The 23,812-nt window shown below is 36.3% G+C and overlaps 1 protein-coding gene across 6 annotated transcripts in view; it reads left to right on the top strand.

Annotated features, from left to right (window-relative positions):
* Window positions 1-23,812, top strand: part of Abcc5 (ATP binding cassette subfamily C member 5) — a 77,107-nt gene that overhangs the window by 1,415 nt on the left and 51,880 nt on the right. For 3 of the 6 annotated variants that reach the window (XM_005331062.4, XM_021730348.3, XM_013361057.4), the window contains exons 2-3: window positions 2,262-2,444; window positions 23,654-23,811. In XM_005331062.4, the coding sequence (XP_005331119.2) occupies window positions 2,316-2,444; window positions 23,654-23,811 (287 nt within the window). In that variant the 5' untranslated portion in view covers window positions 2,262-2,315. Of the gene's footprint in view, window positions 1-669; window positions 796-915; window positions 1,044-1,339; window positions 1,364-2,261; window positions 2,445-23,653; window position 23,812 lie in introns of those variants that run through there. The other 3 variants (XM_078043788.1, XM_013361055.4, XM_078043789.1) reach the window with 3 other exon arrangements.

Raw genomic sequence — 23,812 nt, 5'->3', positions numbered from 1 at the left:
GTAGAACAGGAGGAAAAAAAATATAAATAGTATATATTTTAAAAAAAAGTCTGATCTATCCTTAGCTGCTTCAGAGTAGGGTCTTGTTTCCCTCCTAAATCTATTTGGCTTCCTTTTGCTTAGCTGACCTCCACGTGGAGTGCCCTGTCATATCCCGGAAATACAGAAGATGGTGTCCTCCGTATGTTCAAGGCCAAGAGGAGTAAATTTGTGCCTACTCAGAGCCTATCTACTCTCATGACTAGCCCTTTTTCCAGGAAATTTTGAGATATGGAGGTGTTAAAGATAATGGAAACAGTTCCTCATACCTTTCATATTTAGAATAACTTGGTTCCTTAGAACAGGATAGTTTAGGATAGGTCCCTTAGGGTAGCTCACTAGGGTCCCTATCTTACACCAGTCACAATAGATACAACAAAACAATAATTATTTCTATCATAACAGAAATAATTTCATCCCTGCCACTATCTACTCAAGAGTTCTGCTGATTCTGCTCTTCCTTTGAAATAAAGTAGTTGAAAGCATTTAGCTATCCTGGATTCTTAGGTTATTGAGCTGCTCTTAATGTGGGATTTGATATTGTGAATGAGTTGGTTATCTTGGCCCAGCCTTTTTCAAGCTCCCTACCTGTCTCCATTCCTGACTATTTAAAAAGTAGCACTAATCCTCTTCAGATAATCTGCTTGTGTAGGGAACCTATGGAGGGGAAGGTTGGACTTCTGTGATCATGGTAACAAGAAGGGTTCCTCTGATCTGCAGCTACAGCTGGACAGTGGGGACACTGGCAGATGCCAGGTCTGTTTATAGTTTATCCTTAATGAGGTCTCAATGACGTGATCGCTGTGCTCTTGCTTAGTAAGCTGGTGTTCTTTATGGTGCACTTTGTCATTGGACAAGGTGATTTTTTTTTTTAAAGATAAATAACTTAGCAATATCAATTTAAGGTACTTGAATCCGGATTTTGAAAAGAAGAAATCAAGTTTTCTTTGTGCTGGTAACCTGTCTCTGTGGAGTAGATTTAGTCCTCTTTAGGTAGAGGATTAGTAAGTGTTTTTCTCTTTTTTTCTGATACACTTAAAATGAGTTATAATTGTCAGAATTTTGTGCTGCTTGGAGGAGTTGTACTTCTAAGTCACAGGGAGAGCCCTGGATTTGTGCTACATTGTAATTTCTAGTGAGACTGCTGTGGAAGATGTTTTCTCAGCTTCTATCTGGGAACTTGCAAACCTTCAGAGTGGGAGAATGTTTTAGAGAGGCTCTTATGTGTTTATTTTTTAAAAAGTGACCAGAGTTGATAGAGGAGTATTGATTAGAGTTAACCAAGCAAGCGGTGGTTTAGAACAGAGGTTCAGGTGGAAATTAGGTAAGAATGGGGAATTTATTGTTTTTAAATAACAACTTTACTGAGATTTAACTTATTATAAAATTCATCCTTTTAAAGTATACAATTTAATGTTGTTGGAGATATATATGACATTTTTAATATCCCAAGGGGAAATTTATGTTTAAAATTTTATCCTATTATTTTGTATTTTAGCTGTGTAATTGCATGGAGCTTAAAAACAATATGAGCTAATCTATTAGCTAATTATAAAACTAAGGAGATAGGATTTATCATTGTAGGATAAGTGTTTTATAAGTTTTTATTTAATAAAATTTGGTAGAAGAAATATCTTTTAAAATTATTGAGTTTATAATGTTTAGAACAAATAGATTTTTCCTAGAAAGTCTGAAAAAGAAAAAAATTATCTAACTGTTCCATCTATTGCATTTGAATGTAGTTGAAATGGGTGGATATTTCTTTAGTAGTGTGTTTATTATGTTTTTAAAAATTTTTCCCTTGGGGGTGGGAGAAGTTAATTTTTCTTGATTCTGTTATGCTGATTTTTTTTTGTTTAAAAAAATGAAATGATAGTTCTGAAATTTTGAAAAATCACTTTTATAGCTTAATACCTTTTATGGCTGTTTTCTTTTCTTTTTTTTCCCGGGGGTGGGGGGGGGTGGTACTGAGGATTGAACTCAGGGGCACTCTCTCACTGAGACACATCTCCAGCCCTATTTTTGTATTTTATTTAGAGACAGGGTCTCACTGAGTTGCAATCCTCTTGCCTCAGCCTCCAAGTAGTTGGGATTACAGGTGTGTGCCACCGTGCCCAGCTTTTTATAGGTTTAATACTTTTGCCCTTTTTTCCAAAAGTATTTTAGAACATGTTTAAACACAGTGTAGGAAATATCTGTTCTTGTTGAATTTTTAATTTCAGAAATTCTGAGTGAAACCAAGAGTCTGTGAACCCTGGCACCTCCACTCAGCAAAGATGAAGGATATTGACATAGGAAAAGAGTACATCATCCCCAGTCCCGGCTATAGAAATGTCAGGGAGAGAAGCAGCACTTCTGGGCCGCACAGAGACCATGAGGACTCCAAGTTCAAGAGAATTCGACCGGTCAGTGTTTCTTTTCCTAGGTGTCCCTTTTCCTTCTGCTTGTTGATTTAGACCACACCTATTTTTTTTTTTGTATGGTGCATAATTTAAACATCTATTTTTCTTTATTGGCTTTAGGTCATTGTTAAGAATTTATGTTTATGGTTACTTGGGGCAGGGAGTGTAGCTTGGTGTAGAGCAAGCACTTAGCCTCTAAGATGTCCTGGGCTCAATCTCCAAACTAACAACAAAAACAACACCCAAAAGCAAAAGCCAAAAAAACAAGAACTTATAATTACTTGTGAAGGAGTCGCTGGTTCATAGTAAACACTTAATAAGTGGAAGGAGAGTGTCCTGCAGGCTCTTATCTATTTCTTCCTTAGTGTTCTCTTTCATTTATTCCATTTTTGATGTCTTCTGAAGAACTTTAGCTTAAGAGAAGCTAACTCATAAGGGGGCAGGGGACAGAATGAATTTGAACCATTAATCTTTATTCATTGTAATTTGGGGATTTTTTTCTTTTACCTGTGTTTTTGTGTTTAAAATATGAATCATTTGGAGAGATTTGCTGAGGGTGATTGGAATAATTCTAGATATTTGAAGGATAATCTGTAAGTCTTTCAGGTGAATTCATGAATGTAAAGAAGTCTTTAATAATTATCTCTTTCCTCCAATAGAAATAATGAAAATATATTTCACTGGAGGACATATGTATGTGTATATATATATTGTCTGAGAAAAAGCATTATACCTTTTCTTGAATTGCTAAAGAAACTAATAGGTCAGAGTAGGGGTGACTAGGTTTAGGCAGTTGATGTTTATGTTCATGTATTTGTTATGTGAAAACCTAAGAAAGATTTGGACTTTGCAGTTGATGGTGGGTGTTTCATTAGCCTGACATTACTGTTCCTCTTTGGTGCATGAAAGCCTTTGCTTTCTTAATCAACATTGTCTCACTCATAGGTCTCTATCTCAGTTACTTAACTAGTGTAGAATACATTCCCATTAGGCTTATCTTTGGAAAAACAATTGCAATGTAAGCGTGTCAAATACTTCTTTGGTGCCTATTTTGTAACTTCTTTGGGTCCTTTGTCTAGACCTTATGTTAACTAAACATTTATTGAATATATTCTGACAACATCAGTGTGGCACATGAAATCACAAAGATAACCTTGGAGTAGGGCTTTGGAGGGTGATTAGGTGGGAAGGTTTTTGAGGTAATAAAGACCCAGAGGCATAGAAAAAGTACATGGCATGTTGAAACCTTGGATAAACTGCATCATCATGCCTTAGTCGTTTATATATAAAATGGTGTCAACAGTGATATTTAGGGCTGTGATTGTGGCTCAGTGAAGGAGCACTTGCCTAGCACATGTGAGGCACTGGGTTTGAACCTCAGCACCACATATAAATAAAATAAAGGTATTGTGTTCACCTAAAACTAAAAAAAAAAAAAAAAAAGAAAAAGAAAACAGTAAATTTAACTCCTGGGATCATTGAGAATTAAGTGAAATAATATACACAAAATAATTAGGATTATGCCTGGCATATCCAGTGATCAGTAAATGTGAGCTCTTAGATCTAGTTGTCTAGAATGTAGGATGTGTAAAGGGGGTATAGGTCAAGAAAAACTGAGCATGCTGTGCTAAGGAATCTTTTACTGTGGACATTGCAGAACTATTGGAAATTAATGAGGTTTCTTTTAACTCTTATTTTGAGATAAGTGTAAATTCACATGCAGTTGTAAAAAAAAAATACAGAGTGATCTTTTATATTCTTTATCCTGTTTCCCCCCACCAAAGTAACATCTTGCATAATTTTAATATAGTATCTCAACAGGATAGTGATTGGCCTTGATCCAATCATTTGACTCCATTAAGTATAGTTTTACATGTAGTAGTTGGTTATGTATGCACATGCATTCTATGCAGTTTTTACCACAGTCAAAATACCAAAGTTCTATCACAAGCATCTCTCATGCTGCCTTTTATAACTACCTCGCCCTACCCACCGGAAACCACTACTCTTTTTTTTTTTTTCTAAAAGCTTTAAAAAGTTAAAGTTTTAATGTTCAAGAGAATTTCTAAAGATGTAAATCAAATTGTAATGCAGTAAAAACTAACACTTATAGACCAGTAAGCTAAAAATATTCTCTGGTTCTAAAAAGTCTCCTAAAGTAGTTTAAAGATTTTTTTTCTCATTGAAATGGACATGATCAAATATTTATTTGAAATAAATATAAATTGTTTTAAATAAAATATAGAAACATAATAAAAGTTATTTCACTGAAAGAGGGTTTAGTGCCACTTGAACTCTTGTAAATATGTATCACTGACTAACATTAGGATCAACTGGACTGAAAGATAGTTCACCCAATTAGAATTTAGCAATACTCTCACATTTCCCTAATAACACAAACCCCAATATTTTAAAAACCCTATTAATTTTAGAAGCACAAATGCTAGTAAAATGATCACCAACTTACAATGGTTTGACTTAATAATTTTCAGCTTACAACAAAGTGAAAACAGTACACATTCAGTAGAAACTGTACTGCAGATTTTGAATTTTGTTCTTTCTCAGACTAACAGTATGATCTGATGATCTCTTATGCTGGGCAGTGGCAGCAAGCTATAGTTTACTACCAGTCTCATAGTAACAAGGGAAAAACTAAGACTATAATGTAACTGTGTTGCTAAGCTAGGATGTGCATGCAGTAGGTTAGGTGTATTCAATGCATTTCTTATTTAAAATATTTTCAACTCACAATGTGTTTATAAGGATATTTATCAGCAAGTCAAAGAGCATCTATTCAGGAAGTATTAGTTTTAATAGGTGTCTCACAGTGTGATTTAGATTAATTGAAAAAGAGAATTATAAATTATTGTAGACTTCATTTTAAAAGAGTGTTATACTTATTGCAATATCATCTGTGCACACAATAAATATGATCAGGAGAATACAAAAAGCATAGGGGCTAGGCCCTCATTAAAGTCATACTCCTCTCTGGACCCTGGCAAATATCATATTTGTTGAGCAACAGCCAGGCTAGTGCATCTCTAAGGTTTCAGGAGTCCATATGAATTTTATTTTCATTACTCTTGACCGTTTTCCTAAACTTTTAAATTTGAGTACTGTTTTCTTGAAACCACTACTTTTTTCTTTGGGAAACCTCTACTCTTTTCTTCATCTCTATGATTTTGTCATTTTAAGAATGCTATATATTGGGGCTGGGATTGTGGCTCAGCAGTAGAGCGCTTGTCTAGCACGTGCAAGGCCCTGGGTTTGATCCTCAGCACCACATAAAAAAATAAAATAAATAAAATAAAGGTATTATGTCCAACTACTTCTAAAAAATAAATGTTTTTTTTAAAAAAGAATGCTATATAAATGGAATCATATAGTGTAACTTTTGTTTTGATGGGTACTGAGGACTGAACTCAGGTGCACTCAACCACTGAGCCACATCACATCCCCAGCCCTTTTTTGTATTCTATTTAGAGACAGAGTCTCACTGAGTTGCTTGGTGCCTCTCTTGGAACTCTAGATCCTCCTGCCTCAGCCTCCTGAGCCGCTGGGATCTCAGGCACGCACCACTGTGTTCAGCTTAATGTAACCTTTGAGATTGCTTTTTTCACTCAGCCTAATTCCACTACAAGACTACCTCTTGTAGTGGGCCTTAGTAGTTCTTTTGTTTTTAATGCTGGATAGTATTCTGTGTTATAGAAAAACCAATTTGTTGAACCAATTATCACTGAAGGACATTTGAGTTATTTCTGGTTTGTAACAATGATAAATAAAGGTATTTTAAACATTTGTGAGCTGGATTTTGTGTGAACATAAGCTTACATTTCTTGGATGAATGTCTAGGACTCTAAATTACTGGGTCATACGGGTAAGAGCATATTTATTTTTATAACAAACTGCAATACTCTTTCCCAGAGTGGCTGTATCATTTCACATTCACACCAGCAATGATCCAGTTTTTCCGCATTCTTGCCAGTATTTGGAGTTACCATTATTTTTGTTGTAGACATTCCGATTGGTATTTCTGATATCTCATTGTGGTTTTTATTTGCATTTCTCCAATGACTTTAGATTCTGAAATGAGAACAGATTTTTAAGACTAGATTTTATTTTAGATTAGTCTTGAAACAGTGCAGAAAAACCTTATATTGGAGAGAGAGACAAAATACAGGAGCCATCAGGAGGCTGCTGTGTCAGTTCCTGTCAGAACGTCCAGGGTGTAAAAGTGAGGCTGCAGGAGGTGGAAGAGGTGAGGGATATTTCTGGAAGGGGAAGGAGGCCTGGAGTGTCTGGGATTGGTGGTAAGGATTTAAAACTGTTAGTGGACATAGGGCAAGAGAAGGAGAAGATTTGGTAGAAAAGAATGAGTGGTTTTGTTTGCTTCTTGGTCTAAGATCCAAATGAGTGATTTTGAACATGTTGAATTTGAAGTGCATCCTGGTAAAATTATCAGTTAGGTAGAGCACGGACCAGAAGTAAAGAAGAATTTTGGACTCATTAGTGTGCCCATGTGGATGAAGCCATGGATGTGGGCAAGCTTGCCCAGGGTGGCTCGTAGAGCAAGGAAAGGTAGAACCTGTGCAGCTAAGGTGTGGACATGTGAAATTCCTGGGGACAGGAGCCTGTCCAGTTTGTTGAGGTTGAATTGACATTGGGATATGCAAAGGCAGCAGCAGATTCCCTCCACAGGTGGAAGAAGTGCAAACAGAGTCAGCCATTGTGATAGCTGGCTTCCCCCTGTGACGAAACCTGATGTTGAGCAACAGCAAGGCTTGTGCATCTATAAGGTTTCAGGAGTCCATATGAATTTTATTTTCATTACTCTTGCCTACTTTCTAAACTTTTAAATTTTCTTGATTTTTATCATATCATTTACCCTCTGAACAGTTTTTACTTAAAGTATTTCTTTTAGTCTACTTTCTCTCTTTTTCTTAGCCTTGACCTAAGCAGTAAAATCAAACAAAAAAATAGGTTTATTCATCCTATTTTTGTATATACATTAAATGAGCTACTAAGTGATTTTAGAAGTTCACATATCATCTAGAATCCTCTCAAATACCACCATCAAAAAACACAATTTCTCAGATACATTTATCTTGAGCTTGGCTCATATGTTAATAAATTTACTCACAGAAGGAACCAGCAAGATGATAAAAACTTTCTAGCCTGAAATTGTATAAAAGTAGATCATTCAAGTTGTTAGGAAGCAGGACACCTGCATAAGAATATTGAGTTTTTTAAAAAAGTAAACAGCTAATTGGGCAGAGATTGTAATTTCATGTCACATCACCATCATAACAATCATTTCTATAATAGCTGTTAGAGAGGTGATCTGGGACAGGACCTCCCAGATGCTAGGTATGCCTGCTGTCAATCAGAAATTAAAAAAAAAAAAAAAAAAAAAACAGTACCTTTCAGTAACAAAAGATAAGGACACATCTCATTTTCTGAATTGGAAAACAAAGTTTCTTTCACCATTTCGCCTTTGATAGGTCCAAGTAATTGGAAGCACAAAACTGTATCAAACAGATGTCAGAAGCAAAGGACCAAAGAAAAAGTTCTGATTTTAAATAGGTCAGTGCTGTAAACAAATATTCTGTGTACATAGTGTGGTCATTTCTTAAGTATTGTGACCAAATCTTTCTTTTGGAATATTCTGGGAAATTTTTCTGATCAGTCATGTCTTTAAATATTTGTAGTTTCCTACATCTGCTTAGAGATAATAAGGACAAATTTGGATGCATTTGCACACCTACCCTTTCTTTAGAATAAAGTTAATTTCTGTGGCACAACCAATCTTTTGCTTGGCTGACACCCTTTAACCCTGATTGTTAATAGTGGTGCTTTCTGTTGTTGTTAGTTCTTTGAACTAAGAACTAGCTTTGACCAGCATTCTTTCAACTTACTTAAAGATTTATATCTAGACCACTACTGAACACTGTTATGGTACCTGAGGTCTCATTTTTCAGGTATTAGCTCCCTTCCTTATAATTATATTCATATCTGCACATGTAGATCATATGACTCCATAAACTTATATACATATATAATTTTTTTTTTTTTGCGGGTGCGGGGGGGGGGGGCTCTTCCTAATGGTACCAGGGATTGGACTCTGGGCCTTGCACATGCTAGGCAAATTTTGTACCCACTGACCTACATCTCCAGCCCTTTAAAAAAATATATTATTTTTCTTTGAGACAGGGTCTTGCTAAGTTGTCCAGGCTGTCCTGGAACTTGTGATCCTTCTGTTCCAGCTTCCTGAGTAGCTGGGATTATTGGCATATGTCATGGCCCTGATTTTTTTCCCCCTTTTTAAGGTACAGTGTTGATCATTTTATAATTCAGCAAACATTTGTGCACTCTTCAGGATGTAGACACAGTGCTTGTCCTTTAGTAGATGCTTAAACTCATAAACATGAACTTTTATTACTATAATTTGGGTGCTATGGAAATTGACAAAAAAAGAGAAATGCTTCTCTCTTAGGGAAGACTAAAAGAGGAGCATTTGACTGGAGGCTTGATGAATAGGTAGCATTTGGAGATATCAAGAAAAAGCCAGGCAGAAGAAAGTGTTATGGGTAGGGACCACTAGGCCCCTTTGGGATTAAGCATGAAGTATGTGGATCACAAATAGGGATAAGTCAGTGGGCTTCAGATTATAATGTTCTTGAATAATAAGTAAAGGAGTTTGGGATTTTGTTGCTTTAATGTTTAGAAAAAATAATATTTAAGCCAAAGCAAGACAAAGCTAGAGACGTTTTGATAAGCTTTGATTGTGATGGTCCTTTTTCCTAGTGCTCTCAGGCCAAAGCTAAAGATGACGTGTTTTTTACTGGCATGTCTAATCTAAAGATGGAGGAAGGATGAAGAATGAGTAGGAGTCAACGAAAGTTCATGTGCCATTATTACCGCACTATTTTTTTTTCTTTACCCAGAAGTACTGTTGGTGGAATTTTCCTCCAAGTTAGAATATTCTGCATCTAGGAAAAGTAACAAAGCACAAGTGATCAGAAAATCCAGGAATCTTCACTGAGCAATTTTAAAGTTCTGTGTGGGGCTGATTCTTTAACCTTGCTCGGAGTTTTTATGATTAGTTATTTGAAATATTTTGGTGAATTGAAATTTTATCTTAGGATAAAGGATTAAGGATGTGGGTCTAATCTTACCAAAAATAATTCTATATTAGGAAAGAAATGGGGGCTCACAATGGAAAATGTGCAATGTGTGTAAGATTAGAACAGAAAAAATATATCACCCTAACTCTTCTACTCACAGACACTGTTGTTTTCATAAAATAGTTTTGCCAAGTAATGTAACACTTTTAGAGAATTTGACCCTGAAAGCTTTTCTTTTCAGATTAAGGGTATATGAGGTTTTTTATAAATGCCTTCATATTGTCAGAGTCAAGAATATTACCTGTGTTTGTACTTGCTCTTAGGAAGGAGAGCAAGATGAAGGAGATAGTTTTTTTGGTTTTTTTTTTTTTTTCCAGTTCTGCATTATTTTTCTCTGGACTGGTGCTCAGTGACTTAGCAGATTTTCTGGATAGTGTTAAGACCAGTAAGAACACTTCCCCCCCACCCCGCCCCTGTTCCCTCCTCCCTTTGCTTTCCCTCCCTATAGGCATCCGTAGAGCTTTGTAAGGCTCAGTAGTCTGTGGGTGCTGCTGGGTGCGATATGGTATCTGGCCTATGGCCAGGTGTTGGTCTCCAGTAGCAGCCTAGAGCTCTCTGGAGGAGATGACAACAGCGCTGCTATTGGTGCAGAGCCCAGGTGACTGTGCCGCTGGGGACAACATGATAGCTCCCCCTCGAAGAGGCTCCTGAGGCTGGCCTGCTGCCTGGATCCTGACCTCACACTGCCAACTGCAGCAAGACTGCTGCTGCCTTCCCAGGGAACACTCCTACAGGGAAATAAACACAGCTACTGGCCAGAGTTTAAAGAGCTTTCTGTCAAAAGGGAAGAAAAGTGTTGAAACTGGCTTCCTGTTTTCAAAGCAGTTTTAAGTGCCCAAGTCTTTATTTTGTTAACTTTGTTAACTTATAAATGGCCAATGAAAACTTTCAAGGAAACCTTGTTTCTATTTTTAGGTAACTTCTGCTAATGCTTTCTTTAGTGTCTTGGCATTTTCTCCACTCTCTTAACCAAAAATAAAAATATCAATGTCAAGAACAAGAAACAGGGTCTCCAAAAGCTTTTGCAATGGTTGAACCAGACAGCTTTCAAACTTACTAACATGAAGTTTATTTGATACGTTGACACTCACAAATGAGCAGAATTACCCTCCTTTTAAGGAGTTAACCATCTGTTAAATGTGTTTTAATTATTTAAGATTATTTTCTGAAATATCTGTTCAAAGAATCAACTTAATTTTGTTAATCGATATCAGATGAAAACTTACATTTAACAAAGCCTGCTCATAGAGACAGAAAGGAAGATTGATTTATAAATGTGTGTACTTTAAAAGAGAGATGGGATCATAAAGGCTATCCTGATCAGCTCCCATTTTATCTCACTGGTTTGTGAGTAAGAAGTAAAAGAGAGAAGTTTGCTGGGCAGATTGGGCCAGACTGTGTGCTCCTCTCAGTGGTATTATTTCTGCAAAAAACAGAGCTCTCTGTTTCTCTTCATCATTAATTTCTGCGGCCTGCTCTCCTGGGCCAGTGTGTTGGAATGCTGAAAGGAGCATGAAACAGCAGCCAATGCCAAAGTACTGATAACTGTACCTAACTTTGGAGTTCAGGAAATGTTTGTTTTTGAAAGCAAATATTGACAAAAAGGATTCATTTGTTGATCTATGTCATAGAAATAGATATATTCAGGTTTTTAGAGACAAACTGCACAGAATGGATTTCAATAAATGACTATAGTTGGTTGCCTTTTTAAGAATCTCATGAACTTTGTAAACTTCTTTATATTTTTAGTTGGCATTGAACGTTTACTCAGTTTTCTTGAATGTGGTATCTCATGGTAGAAAGAACAGCTCAGTTATCCATGAGAGTCAGGAACTTTTGTGTTTCTTCCCATCGTGCTCTATAGTTCTAGCCTGCTCTACAGTATTGCGGTCACATATGGAACCCCTGGCTCCTGTATTAAGCATTTGACATTTAACATGCTGTATTAGGCATTGAAAGAAGTTTTATTTGCAAATTCTATTCAAATTTTTTTTTTCCTTTAAGCTAAATCCTGAAAATCTGGTTGAAGGGATTTTGTCAAGTGCAACAGACCAGCATTCTCAAGTTCTTCTATCTAAAGCAATGGTTTTTAGGTCAGGCTGCATATTAAAATCCTTTAAAGAATGTTTTTTTTTTTTTTTTTTTTAATACTGATACACCCTATCCCAGACCTGTTAAGTGAGTCTCTGGGGTAGAATATAGAACACAGGTACTGATATGATTTTAAAGTTCCTCAGTGATCCTAATGTGTAGCTAATGCTGGGAACCTCTGCTCTAGATCTCCTGGAATAAAGACTGTTTGTTTTATCCCCTCAACCGATGGTCTTCAAGTGTTTCCCCACCCCATGCATGATTCATTTTCATTTTAATCCTCTGAAACATTATCATGGTATTAACAAGGTTAATCTCCAACCCCAATGTAATAGGAACTTTGAGTAAAGTTGCTTAGAATTAAGCTTATGAAACAACGGAAAGCCCTCAAATGCCTACTGATTATGGAGTAATGCAAGATTATGATCTGCAGAAAAATACCTGTTTTACCATGGTGGTAGTTTTAAGTTATATCCATTGGCTTCGTATATTTACCCTGTGAATTGTGTTAATAGCTGGTCTTTGGAATGAGAGTTATAAATGACTGAGATGATGCCCAAGTTAATTCATTTTTCCCAGCATGGCTCAGCTGCCAAGTGGTAGTGCTGAGATTAGCAGGTCCCCTGACTTTGAATAGTATGCTCTTGCTATTATATTCTGCATCTTCCTACCATGAAGGCTAGTTCTAGAATTTTGCTGACCCTCTCGTCTGAAGTGGCTGCTCTTTGGAAGTTCTTTTAAAAAAATATTTTTTAGTTATAGTTGGACACAATATCTTTATTTTAATTATTTATTTTTATGTGATGATGAGGATCTAATCCAGGGCCTCACATGTGCTAGGCGAGTACTCTACTGCTGAGCCACAATCCCAGCCCCTCTTTGGAAGTTCTTAAGGGAAAAGCTTGAGATGATTAGGATCATGTTAACAACCCACTGAGAAGGAAAGGTGTGAGATTTAGGAGAAGAAGTATCCCAGGGTGGAAAGCCTGAAGTTAGCTACTCTTGGGAGGATACCAACTTTAAAAATTTTTTTTTAAAGAGAGAGAGAGAGAGAGAGAGAGAGAGAGAGAGAGAGAGAGAGAGAGAGAGAGAGAGAATCTTTTAATATTTATTTTTTAGTTTTCGGCGGATACAACATCTTTGTTTGTATGTGGTGCTGAGGATTGAACCCGGGTCACATGCATGCCAGGCAAGTGCGTTACTGCTTGAGCCACATCCCCAGCCCAAATTTATTTTTAAATTTAAAAGAAAATTTTAAGTTCTCATTTTTTAAACAGTTTTATTACCTTTGATTTTTTAAGGCCCTGAGAGGCCATCTTTTATATATATAAAATAAATAAATACATAAAAAAATATATATATATGTATTTATTTATTTTTATGTGGTGCTGAGAATCGAACCCAACACCTCATGCATGCTAGGTGAGCGCGCTACCATTTGAGCCATATCCCCAGCCCTAAGTTCTCATTTTTAATTTAATTTTTAATATTCTGAATCTCTTGAGCACTGTATTTGGTGGTACGACAATTCCCCTTAACCAAGTTTGTGTTTCTGAATGTTTGTAATAAAGGTAGCCATGGGCTGGGATATCCGCAGAAAGACTTTTCTGGGCTGGAAGGCTGTGTAAAAGGAGGTCGCTCGTTGTGTTTTTAAGATCTTGTGATTTATGGAGAGGAGAGGAGGACTGTACTACAGGACCTGAGGCCTGTGGATTGTGATCATACTCCAGGAAAACTTTTCTTTGAGGTGTGTGCAGATAGAAGTGCCAGATAGAAGTGCCGAGGCCCCTAATCCTCTCAGAAGCCTCCATGTAGCCCCTGGAAGTCTGCATTCAAGAACAACTTGGATGAGTCTTCAGCCCTAAGGCATAGGAAGGCTTTCCGGCTGTTGTGCTGCTGTCAGGATTGTCCAGCCTGGGGAATGATTGCTGGCCTCTGGTATCATGTCCCAGGGGCCTCATTGCAGGGAAAACCACATGGTTGCCCTGTCAGCGAACATTCTGCTCTGGCATCCTAAAATAAGATGGACATAAACGGTGGCCATGTGGCATGATAAATGCATTAATTATTACAGATACATAGATGACATTAGTGTCCTCAGAGGAGAGGAAGTCTCTTGTGTAAGCAACTCTATTTGATTGTGCATTGAATATTCCTTCTTCCCTCTCAGATGGGCATATATGTGCACATGTGATTACCTGACCTTTGAGTCTTGGCACAGTCTGAACTTCATTGTCTCTTTTTAGCTCTGCAGTGTCTCCACTGCTTCCCTATCATCATCACTTTGGTAGGGAAAAAATGCTCAGTGTCTCATAGCCACATAGTGACAGGGAAGATACAGATGGCACTAGTATTTCATTCTGTGTTCTCAACTCCTGGATCAAGCAGCGTTTTCCCCCTGGAATGAATCACCTGCTGTGAAGCCTCTCTATGTGGTTGGGCCATCTGGTCACCAAGAGCCCCACTGTTGTGCTCCTTACCAGCTGTAAAGAAAACAGGTGCCCTCATCCAAGGAGAAGTTTTAGAAAGTCATTTCAGAAAAGGATTTAAAGCATCATAATGTTTTTTTAAAAAAAACATAAAGTATTTTTCCCTAGATCAGCATATATCAAGAATATATTTAGCTGCCTAGAGCCACCTCACTACTCCTGACACTTTGGGGCCAGATAATTCTTTAGTGTAGGATTGTCCTTTGCATTATAGGATGTTCAGCACCAGCCCTGGTCCCTGTCTCTTAGAGCTGTTAGCACTCTTCCAGTAGTGACAACCACAAGTGTCTCCATATGTCCCCTGGCAAGCAAAAACATCCTCATTTGAGAACTACTGACTACACTGCCCAACACAGTCAATACAGTAGGAACTAGCCACACATGGTTATTTAGCATTTGAAATGTGGCCAGTCTGAGTTGAGTTGTGCTTTAAGTACAGAACATATACCATATTTCAAAAACAAATATAAAATTTATAAAATACCTCATTAATAATTGTATATTGAGTATGTTAAAAAGTAATGCCTTTTATATAATGTTAAATATTATTAAATATATATTTTATTGCATTAAAATGTATTAGTAAAATTAATTATATCTTTTACTTTTAAATATGGCTATTAAAAATATTAAATTGCATTTTGTGGCTTATATTTGTGGCTTGCATTTTTTTCTGTTGGACAGCACTTGAGCTAGTGTTCATGTACCATAGTTGAGCTATTATTCTTGTATTAGGCATTTAGATCCCTAAAAACAGTAGAGTTTAAATTATTTTTTTTTCCCTTTGGAAATTTTTCATTCATACAGTAAAATTATGCAGACACAGCATATGTAAAGTGTTACATGTTGCCAGTTTTTTCTCTTGAGTATCTGCGATGCCATATTAAAAATTGGTTTGGTGTTCAGATAGTGTATGTTTCTCTCTTTTTCCTCTTTCCCATGTTGGATTTTATCTCCTTTTATAAAGATGTACAGTTGTAAATTAAAATTCAGTTTCTGTTTCTTTCTTTTTTTATTGGTGACATTGGTCTATTTATTCTCTCCTGTATTCCTAGCATCTAGAACAGTACCTGAACATAGTCGGCTCTCAGTAAGTACATGCTGAATGAATGGACCAAGAAATATTATTCAGAGACTGGGGTTGTATCTCAGTGGTAGAACGCTTGCCTAGCACATTCAAGGCCCTGAGTTCAATCCCTAGTGCTAATGAGGGGAGAAAAGAGAATTATTATTCAGTAAAAGCTCACCATTTTACATATATTATTGTATCAGTTACCTGGTCATTTTTTTGTTTTGTTCTCTTCCTTCAGTAGTAATTTATGCAGAAAGTTTTCCTTTTTACATTTAAACCCATCCATTCTACCTTTGATAGGATTTTGACATTGGGGGTGGAGGGGAATGGAGACTTTTGTCCTCCTTTCCATAGCTAGTATACTATTTAATTTTCTTCTCTCTCTCTCTTTTTTTTTTTTTTTTTTTTTTTTTGAGACAGGGTTGCTGAGTTTCCCAGGCTGGCCTTCCTCTGCCACCATGCTCAACTTTATTTTGTCATTTTTATGTACCTTTTTAGGGTTAATCCCAGATGGATTAATGTACTGTGTGAAACCTGGATCTCTTAATTCATCTGCAATCTGGTATTTATTTGTCCCAGCAGTATTTCACTGACTCATGATTCTCAATCCTGCTATATTATTTATGCTTTCACATAGAAAGCTCTTATAACTTGAATATATTAAGTTTTTTCTCTTGGTTCATTTCCATTTCAGTCCATTCAACCTTAGAATGTTGATAACTTACTTTATAGAATTTTGACTCTGGTAGGATATATTTATTTTTGTCTTGAAACAGCCTTTTTTAGGGAGCCTAGAGAGGAGGAGAAGTTAGACATGCAGGCTTATAGATATAGGTATTGAGACATCTGTGCAGTTTCTGGCAGGTTGGTATAAAGTTGCTTTTTTAAAATTTTAAAAAATATTTTTGAGTTGTTGATAAACCTTTATATTATTTATTTGTATGTGGTGCTAAGAATCCAACCGAGTGCTTCATGCATGCTAGACAAGTGTGCTACCTCTGAGCCACAACCCCAGCCCCATAAAATTGCTTTTATTTTATTTTTAAATATAAGTCTGTAATGTGTCTGTCTTCTATCATCTGCTCATCTTTGGTTTGAAAATAATTAGGAATGTGCCTTTTTGCAATAAAGTAAAATAGTTTTACATTCTAGTATTCTGTCTGTGTAATTAAATTGACTTGGCAAACTACCATTTGCTTATAACGAGGTTAGGGTCATAGTTTATTTATCTGGTACTTAGCGTGGAAAAGAAAGAGGAACTGTTTGTGAAGGTATATTAAGATCATCTTGTACAGCTAATGATTTATTTGCTTGCTTTTCCTTTGAAAGGCACATGCAGAGTGATTCAAGGCAACTTGAGCCCGGCTTCAAACCCCTGCTCCTATATATGCCTCTGTTTTCTTGGCCGTAAAGTAGGGATTATAGTTCCTACACTATAGGGTTGTTATGAGGATTAGTGAGTTAATATTAGTAAATCATTCACAACAGTGTTTGCTATGTTGGTTTGTTTTAAATTAATTTGTACACATTTTCTTGTCACTTTCAAGTAAACAGTTTGCCTTCATAGTAGACACATGCTAGTCATGAGATTTGGCTATAAAATTGCCCTAGCTTCCTATTTCTGGCCAGTATCCCAGGGTAGATGGAATAGAGGTAGCCTCAGGTCAGCAAAATAGAACTGAAAGTTCTGAAGGTAGTAGCACTTCTCTTTTGCAATAATACTAGACTACATATTCTAATATTCTATAATAAAATAAGTTGGGTCACATTGGTTAGGAATCTACTAGGAGCTATACTCTTTAATCTAATAATTCAGAAAGAGAAAAATAAACTATAATTGTTTATTATACTATTAATAATAAGCAAAACAGAGACTCTAAATCAATGTGGAATGGGTAAGATCCTCAGTGGCATGTCATACAGCATTAAATGATAATTATGCTGCTTGTGAGGCAACCTAAAGGTATTTTAGTTGACATGTGACTAATAGGTGATAAACTCAACTGTGCCAGGGCCAGGGATGTAGACAAGAACAAGACAGCTTGCCTTCCAGGCACTCTCTTTGGACTCCCATCCTCTTGTGGTGCTCTAGGTTCCAGAAAAACTCAAGGGGTTGCTGGTCCTGGTGGTACACACCTGTAATCCCAGTGGCTTGGGAGGCTGAGGCAGGAGGATTGCAAGTTCAAAGCCAGCCTCAGCAATTTAGGAGGCTGCCTCAAGAAAGGGCTGGGATGTGGCTTAGTGGTAAAGTGCCCTTGGGTTCAATCCCTAGTATTAAAACAAACACCCAATCTAGACTCAAAAGGGTGGGAGAAGAAAATTTCCTGACCTTGAGGGTGGATGGTCAGGGAAGCTAAAGGAAAGAGGAAATAGTTGAGATAGGACCCAAGATTTATCAATTGATAAATTGTGGTAATATAGTTAATATGTATTAAATATTTATTAAATGCTCTTCCTTATCCTGTTAATTCCTCTCAATTTTGTGTGATAGGTGTATACACTGTGGTAAAATTGAGTAAACTGAAGTTTAAAGCGGCCCCATAACATGGTGAAGACTGGTGGAAGAATTAGAATTCAAATCCATATCTGTCTTCTAAAATTTGTGTCTGAAATCTGTGCACTTTATTATGGCCTCCAACTATGGGAAAATTCTTCCTACAAAGATGTTAATACTTTAAAGCCATTAAGAGAAAATGGTTTTCTTGGAGTAAGAATTCTATTTACTTGGGTTTTTGTTTTGTTTTGTTTTAACGTTAGCATTTGAGGGTTCTTGTCACTAGCTACATGGAAAGAGAGGATCCTTCATCAGCTCCTCTTAGCATCAGAGATTTCATTTCCCTGACATAGGCAGTGAGAAAGGTCACGACAAGGTTGACAATTGGAAAGCTGTTTAGGAAGGAATAGCAGAAATGGGGTATGACTTGGAAAGTGTGCTGTACAGAGGGGCACATTTTTATTTCCTTAACTCAACAATGTAGTCTTCTCCACACTCTTACTGTGGGGATTCCTACTCCATGTTTTGTTATTACATGAGATTTTTGAGGATTAGTGCCATTTTGGTTACTTTTATGGGGGCTAAACTTTATCAGGATAGGACAAGGTTCACTGAGTACCTATTCTAAAATCAATATATATAAGAGCCCTCAGTCTCTGTCACATTACAGGTATTTACTAATGTTGCCACTGTACCTACAATAAACCTGGGGAAATGAAGCCTCGATTGTCATTGAGTTCTTTCAAGAAGGCTTTGATTTTGGCTTCCTCCAGTATAGGACATAACTTAACACTCTGGAGGTAGTATACCGTGATATTGTTATATATGGTCAAAGGAAGAAACCCCTTGCAATCAGAGGATTGTTTAGTTAAGTCCATTCACTTTCAGTTAATATTTTTGATGAAAACTGTTACTAGGCATTCTAGATAAAGAAAGTGAGATTAGCGTGCTATACAAAGAGGCATTTTCACATTCTTTTCCCCACCATCCAGAACAGTCTTGTACATAGGAGATGCTCAGTAACTTATTTGTTGGAAGAATGAGTGAAAGAAGATTCTAGTTTCTTCTTCAACATAACATGCCATTCTCACGAAAGCATACTAACGGAGGGCATACCATGTTTTCCTTTTCTGATGTTTTTCGATGTGAAAAGATGTTTATTAAACTCTCTTAATTCTTGAACTTGGTTCAACTGGAAAAACAGGAGAACTAGAATAGCTAAAACAATTTTGAAAAGGAAGAATGGTATTATACTTACTTTCCATTTAGAGTTGTCACACTACACTATTTTAAGACTTACTTTATAGCTCCAGTAATTGAGTCAGTTCTATCAGTGGAGGGATAAACAAATAGTCCAGAATGGAAGAGAATCCAGAAGTAGACTCACACATGTATGGCTAACTTTTTGACATAGGTACAGAAGCAATTTAATGGAGAAATGAAGTGTTGGAACAATTAGACATCCATAAACAATGAAGAAATAAACTTTAACCTGAGCCTTACACTTTATATAGAAATTAACTCAAAATGAATCATAGTTCTAAATGTACAATGTGAAACTATCAAACTTTTAGAAGAAAACATAGAAGATCTTAATGATCTGGGGTTGGATGAAGAGTTCGCAGACATGACACAAAATGCACAATGTATAAAAGAAAAAAAATCAATAAATTAGACTTCATCAAAATTATAAACTTTTTGCTGTGAATGGCATTATTAAGAGGATAAAAACTTGCCATAAAATGGGGGGGTTGCAAATCTCATATTTGACAAAGAATTTAAATCCAGAATATTTAAAGAACTTTCTAAATTCAAATCAAACAATCTATTTAAAAATGGTTAAAAGGGAGCTGGGATTGTGGCTCAGCAGTAGAGCACTAGTATAGCATGCGCGGGGCCCTGGGTTTGATTCCCAGCACCACATAAAAATAAATGAATGAAATAAAGGTATTTTGTCCAACTACAATTAAAAAAAATAAATATTTTTTTAAAAATGGTTAAAAGACTTGAACAGATATTTCACCAAAAAAGATGTGTTGATGGAAAGTAAGTATTACACCATTCACCATTAGAGTGAATAATAAGTTAACATCCTTCACCATTAGAGAAGTGCAAATTAAAATTATGGGGAGATCCATCACATGCCTGCTAGAATGCCTAAAATAAAAAAAAAATATGCTAATACCAAGTGCTGGTGAGGATGTGGTGAAACTGGATCTGTCATACATTGCTAATAGGAATGTAAAATGATATGAAGTAATTATGATAACAACTAATGTTTGAATCACAGATAAAACAAACCTACCTCATACTTCTCATGCTGTTCAAAGTTAAAACTCCATTCCATTACACATTTCAAGTGGGTGTATTTTCTGAGCTCAAATTATGGTTCCAAAGGTGCTTTTGGGACCTATCGAAGTACAAAAAAATACCATGTATCCTATCCATTGGGCTTGGAGTGTAGTTCAGTGGTAGAGTATGTGTTTTCCATACACAGGCCCTGGATTTGCTCCCCAGTACCATAGATGATAAGAAAGATCTGTGTATTTTGTAAATAGACAGTGGCAGTGGTTGTACAACACTGTGAATGTAATTAATGGCCCTGAGCTGTACAATTAAAAATGTCTAAAATGGCAAATTTTATGTTATATATATTTTGCCACAATAAAAATTATCTATTTAACTCTGCCATTTAGTAGTTTCTACTCAGCTTTCAAATGGAAGTGCTTAATCTTCAATACAATGATACAATGAAGGCAAATGTCAAGAGAAACACCTAATAGAATTCTGAAATGACTTCCAAGAGACAAATATGATCAATTAGAATCACATTTAGATTGATTTCAGTATTTGGCAGAACCCATCTTTGTGAAGACATTTTAAAAATAAAATTGTAAAACTTCATGACCAGTCACCATTAAGAAATGAAGATTTACAATTGATTTTGATGAAAGGGAGAACTATTTTAAGCCCCAGTTAAGTCAAATGCTACTTCCACCTAAAATAATTCCATTCTTCTGTATTACAAAAAATTGTACTCTTATTTGAATTTTGTCAATAAACATTTTGTGGGAATTTTTCTTCTCATAATAGAAATACCTATATAATATCCTTGGTTTATTTTTTTTCTCTTGGTCCACAAGACCTAAAATATTCATTTTATGGCCTTTTACAAAAAATGTTTGTGGACCTCTAGCTTTATTTTTTTTAAATATTGTTGTTGTTGTTTTCAGATTTTTTTTCCACATTTTTTTAGTGTATCATAGTTGTCTATAATGGTGGGGTTTGTTGTTACATATTTATCCATTTATGCAATATACCAATATAATTTGGCCAATTTCACTCCCCAGCACTTCTCCCCTTCTTTCTCTCTTCCCTGCTGGTCCCTTTCCTCTATTCTATTAGTCTCCTCTTGATTTTCATAAGATCCCTACCACTTTCTTTATCTTTTTCCTAACTTCCACATATGAAAGAAAACATATGACTTTTGACCTTCTGAGTTTGTCTTATTTTGCTTAACATAATGGTCTTTAGTTCCATTCATTTTCCTGTAAATGGAAAATTTCATTTTTCTTTATGACTGAATAAAACTCCATTGTGCATATATACCACAGTTTCTTTATCCATTCATCTGTTGATGGACACCGAGGCTGGTTCCATAATTTGACTTTTGTAAATTGTGCTACTATAAACGTGGGTATGCAGGCATCATATAGATGATGACTTTAATTCTTTAGGATAAGTACGAAGGAGTGACATAGTTTTGACCCCTACCTTTTAAAGCGATCAAAATTCCACTGTGGGCTCTGTTTTAGTTGCATCCCATAAATGTTGATGTATTACAGTTTCTTATCATTTAGTTCAAAATATTTTCTAGTTTGCATTTGATATTTTCCTTAACTCATATGATTTAAAAGTGTATTGCATAATTTCTGAACATATGGAGAATTTCTTGTAATCTGCTTTGAGTTCTAACTGAATTCCAAAGTAGTCAGAGTAGATACATTATATGTTGTCAGTCTTTTGAAATTTGTTGAGATTTGCTATATGGCAGTATATAGTCCATTTTGGCAGATACCCCATGTGTACTTGAAGTGGTGGGATTCTTTCAACTGTCTCCTGAAGCCGTGAATATCCAAATCAGCCTGGTCTCTGTAACTTTTTGTACAGAGTCCTGGTTTCTACTCACTTATACTAGGTGTGCTTGTATTTTTAGGGTATCTTTCTTGTTTCTTGGTCCAATTTTTCCCCTTTCCCTTGTGTTATTTGCAGCTTAAAGGTAAGAAAAACCTTTGTTGTTATGTTTGAATCTTAACAGGCTTCAATTAATTTTCCATATCATAGTCTCTAACCACTAAATTAGGTGTTCACTTATACATAAGAACATTTTATATGCTTTTTTTTTTTTTGGAGTTGACTCATTTGCCATGTTGTATTATTATTCTCTAGAAACCGAGTCTGTCTTGCCTTTGACAAAGGAAATGACTGTGCTTCCTTGGTCTGTGTACTTTCCTGCTACCAAATGGTTATCTTATCTAAAGATACTTAACTATGCTGTGAACTAAAGCTAAAACTATTCTATTTGATTAGCCCAGGCATACAGGTTACCCCTATGCACAAATTCTACCCTTCACTTCTGCTAATATTTGCTTGTGTGTGTGTGTGTGTGTGTGTGTGTAAAAGAGGTGATATTTAAAAATAGAGATCCCAGGAGCCAGGCATGTGATCCCAGTGTCTCAGGAAGGACCACAATTTTGAGGACAGCCGAGGCAACTTAATGAGATCTTGGACAACTTAGCAAGACTTTGTCTCAAAATTTAAAAAATAAATATGGGATTGGGAATGTAACTCAGTGGCAGTGTCCTTGGTTTCAAAACCCAGTACCAAAAACAAATAAAGAAGAGTCTCATCTTTGTGTGAGGTCTGTTGTGTTAGGTGCTGTACCACTTAACTTTTTCTTGATTAGGGATCTGTTGTTTGTTATTATGTCACTATAATTGCTGGAAAGATTTATGAGCTTCACTGCTCAGAGAGAAGAAGAAGAAAATAAGGAAATTGAAGAAAGGAAGGCTTGTGCCACAGTAAAGCATAAGTTTTCACCTGTAAATTCTTGGTCCACCCTTTTATTAAGTTCAGTTTTTCAACAATTATAAACTGTATAGTAAACTTTGTATTTCATCCCATGAGCCCTCCTGCAGCATGCTGCAGGAATGTGAGTATTGGGACTCCTTAGCTGGGCAGCCAGCTGAGAACCCATGATCTGCTCTCCCTGTTGCTGATGAGACAGGAGGCATGAGTATATTCTTGCTCTTTCTATATGTTTGCTTGGGGATGATTGTGGAGTTTTTGTCATAGAAAATGAACACTAGAATTGGAAGTTAGTAGTGAAGTGACTGACTTTCAATACCTATTGCAAAATAGAAGATGAAAGATTTTGGTGAACAAAATATATAAATTTTTAGTGTGTACAACACAAAGAGGGAACCTACAGACATTAGTTAATAATAATGTGTCAGTCTTAGCTTATCAGTTCTAACAAGCATACAGCCTAATGGAAAGGTGTTCATAATAGGATAAAGAGATGGAGAGGGGATAAGAGGTATATATAGGAATGCTGGACTCTTTGCTCAGTTTTGTAAACCTGAAAGTGCTTCGACCATCACCACAAGGGTCTGTTCACTTAACAATTTTAATAGCTGGTTTAAAAATGTCCTTCATAGATTCATATCACACAATTAGTGTTTAACTGCCTCACCCTTGGAATTTCTCTTGGGACAAGTGATGTGCAGTTTGAGCTGATGTCAGATGGATTTGCTGCTCTTGTCTTTATCTCATGTTCATGAACTGCTCTTGTGTCTCTCTCTCCCTGTTGGGTGGAACAGTTGGAATGCCAAGATGCCTTGGAAACAGCAGCCCGAGCGGAGGGCCTTTCCCTGGATGTCTCTATGCATTCTCAACTCAGAATTCTAGATGAGGAACATCCCAAGGGAAAGTACCATCATGGCTTGAATACTCTGAAGCCCATCCGGACCACTTCCAAG

Source organism: Ictidomys tridecemlineatus, chromosome 3, assembly GCF_052094955.1.
Source record: "Ictidomys tridecemlineatus isolate mIctTri1 chromosome 3, mIctTri1.hap1, whole genome shotgun sequence".
Lineage (NCBI taxonomy): Eukaryota > Metazoa > Chordata > Mammalia > Rodentia > Sciuridae > Ictidomys > Ictidomys tridecemlineatus.
Note: the sequence above shows the minus strand (reverse complement) of the source record. Positions and strands in the feature narration are given on the sequence as shown.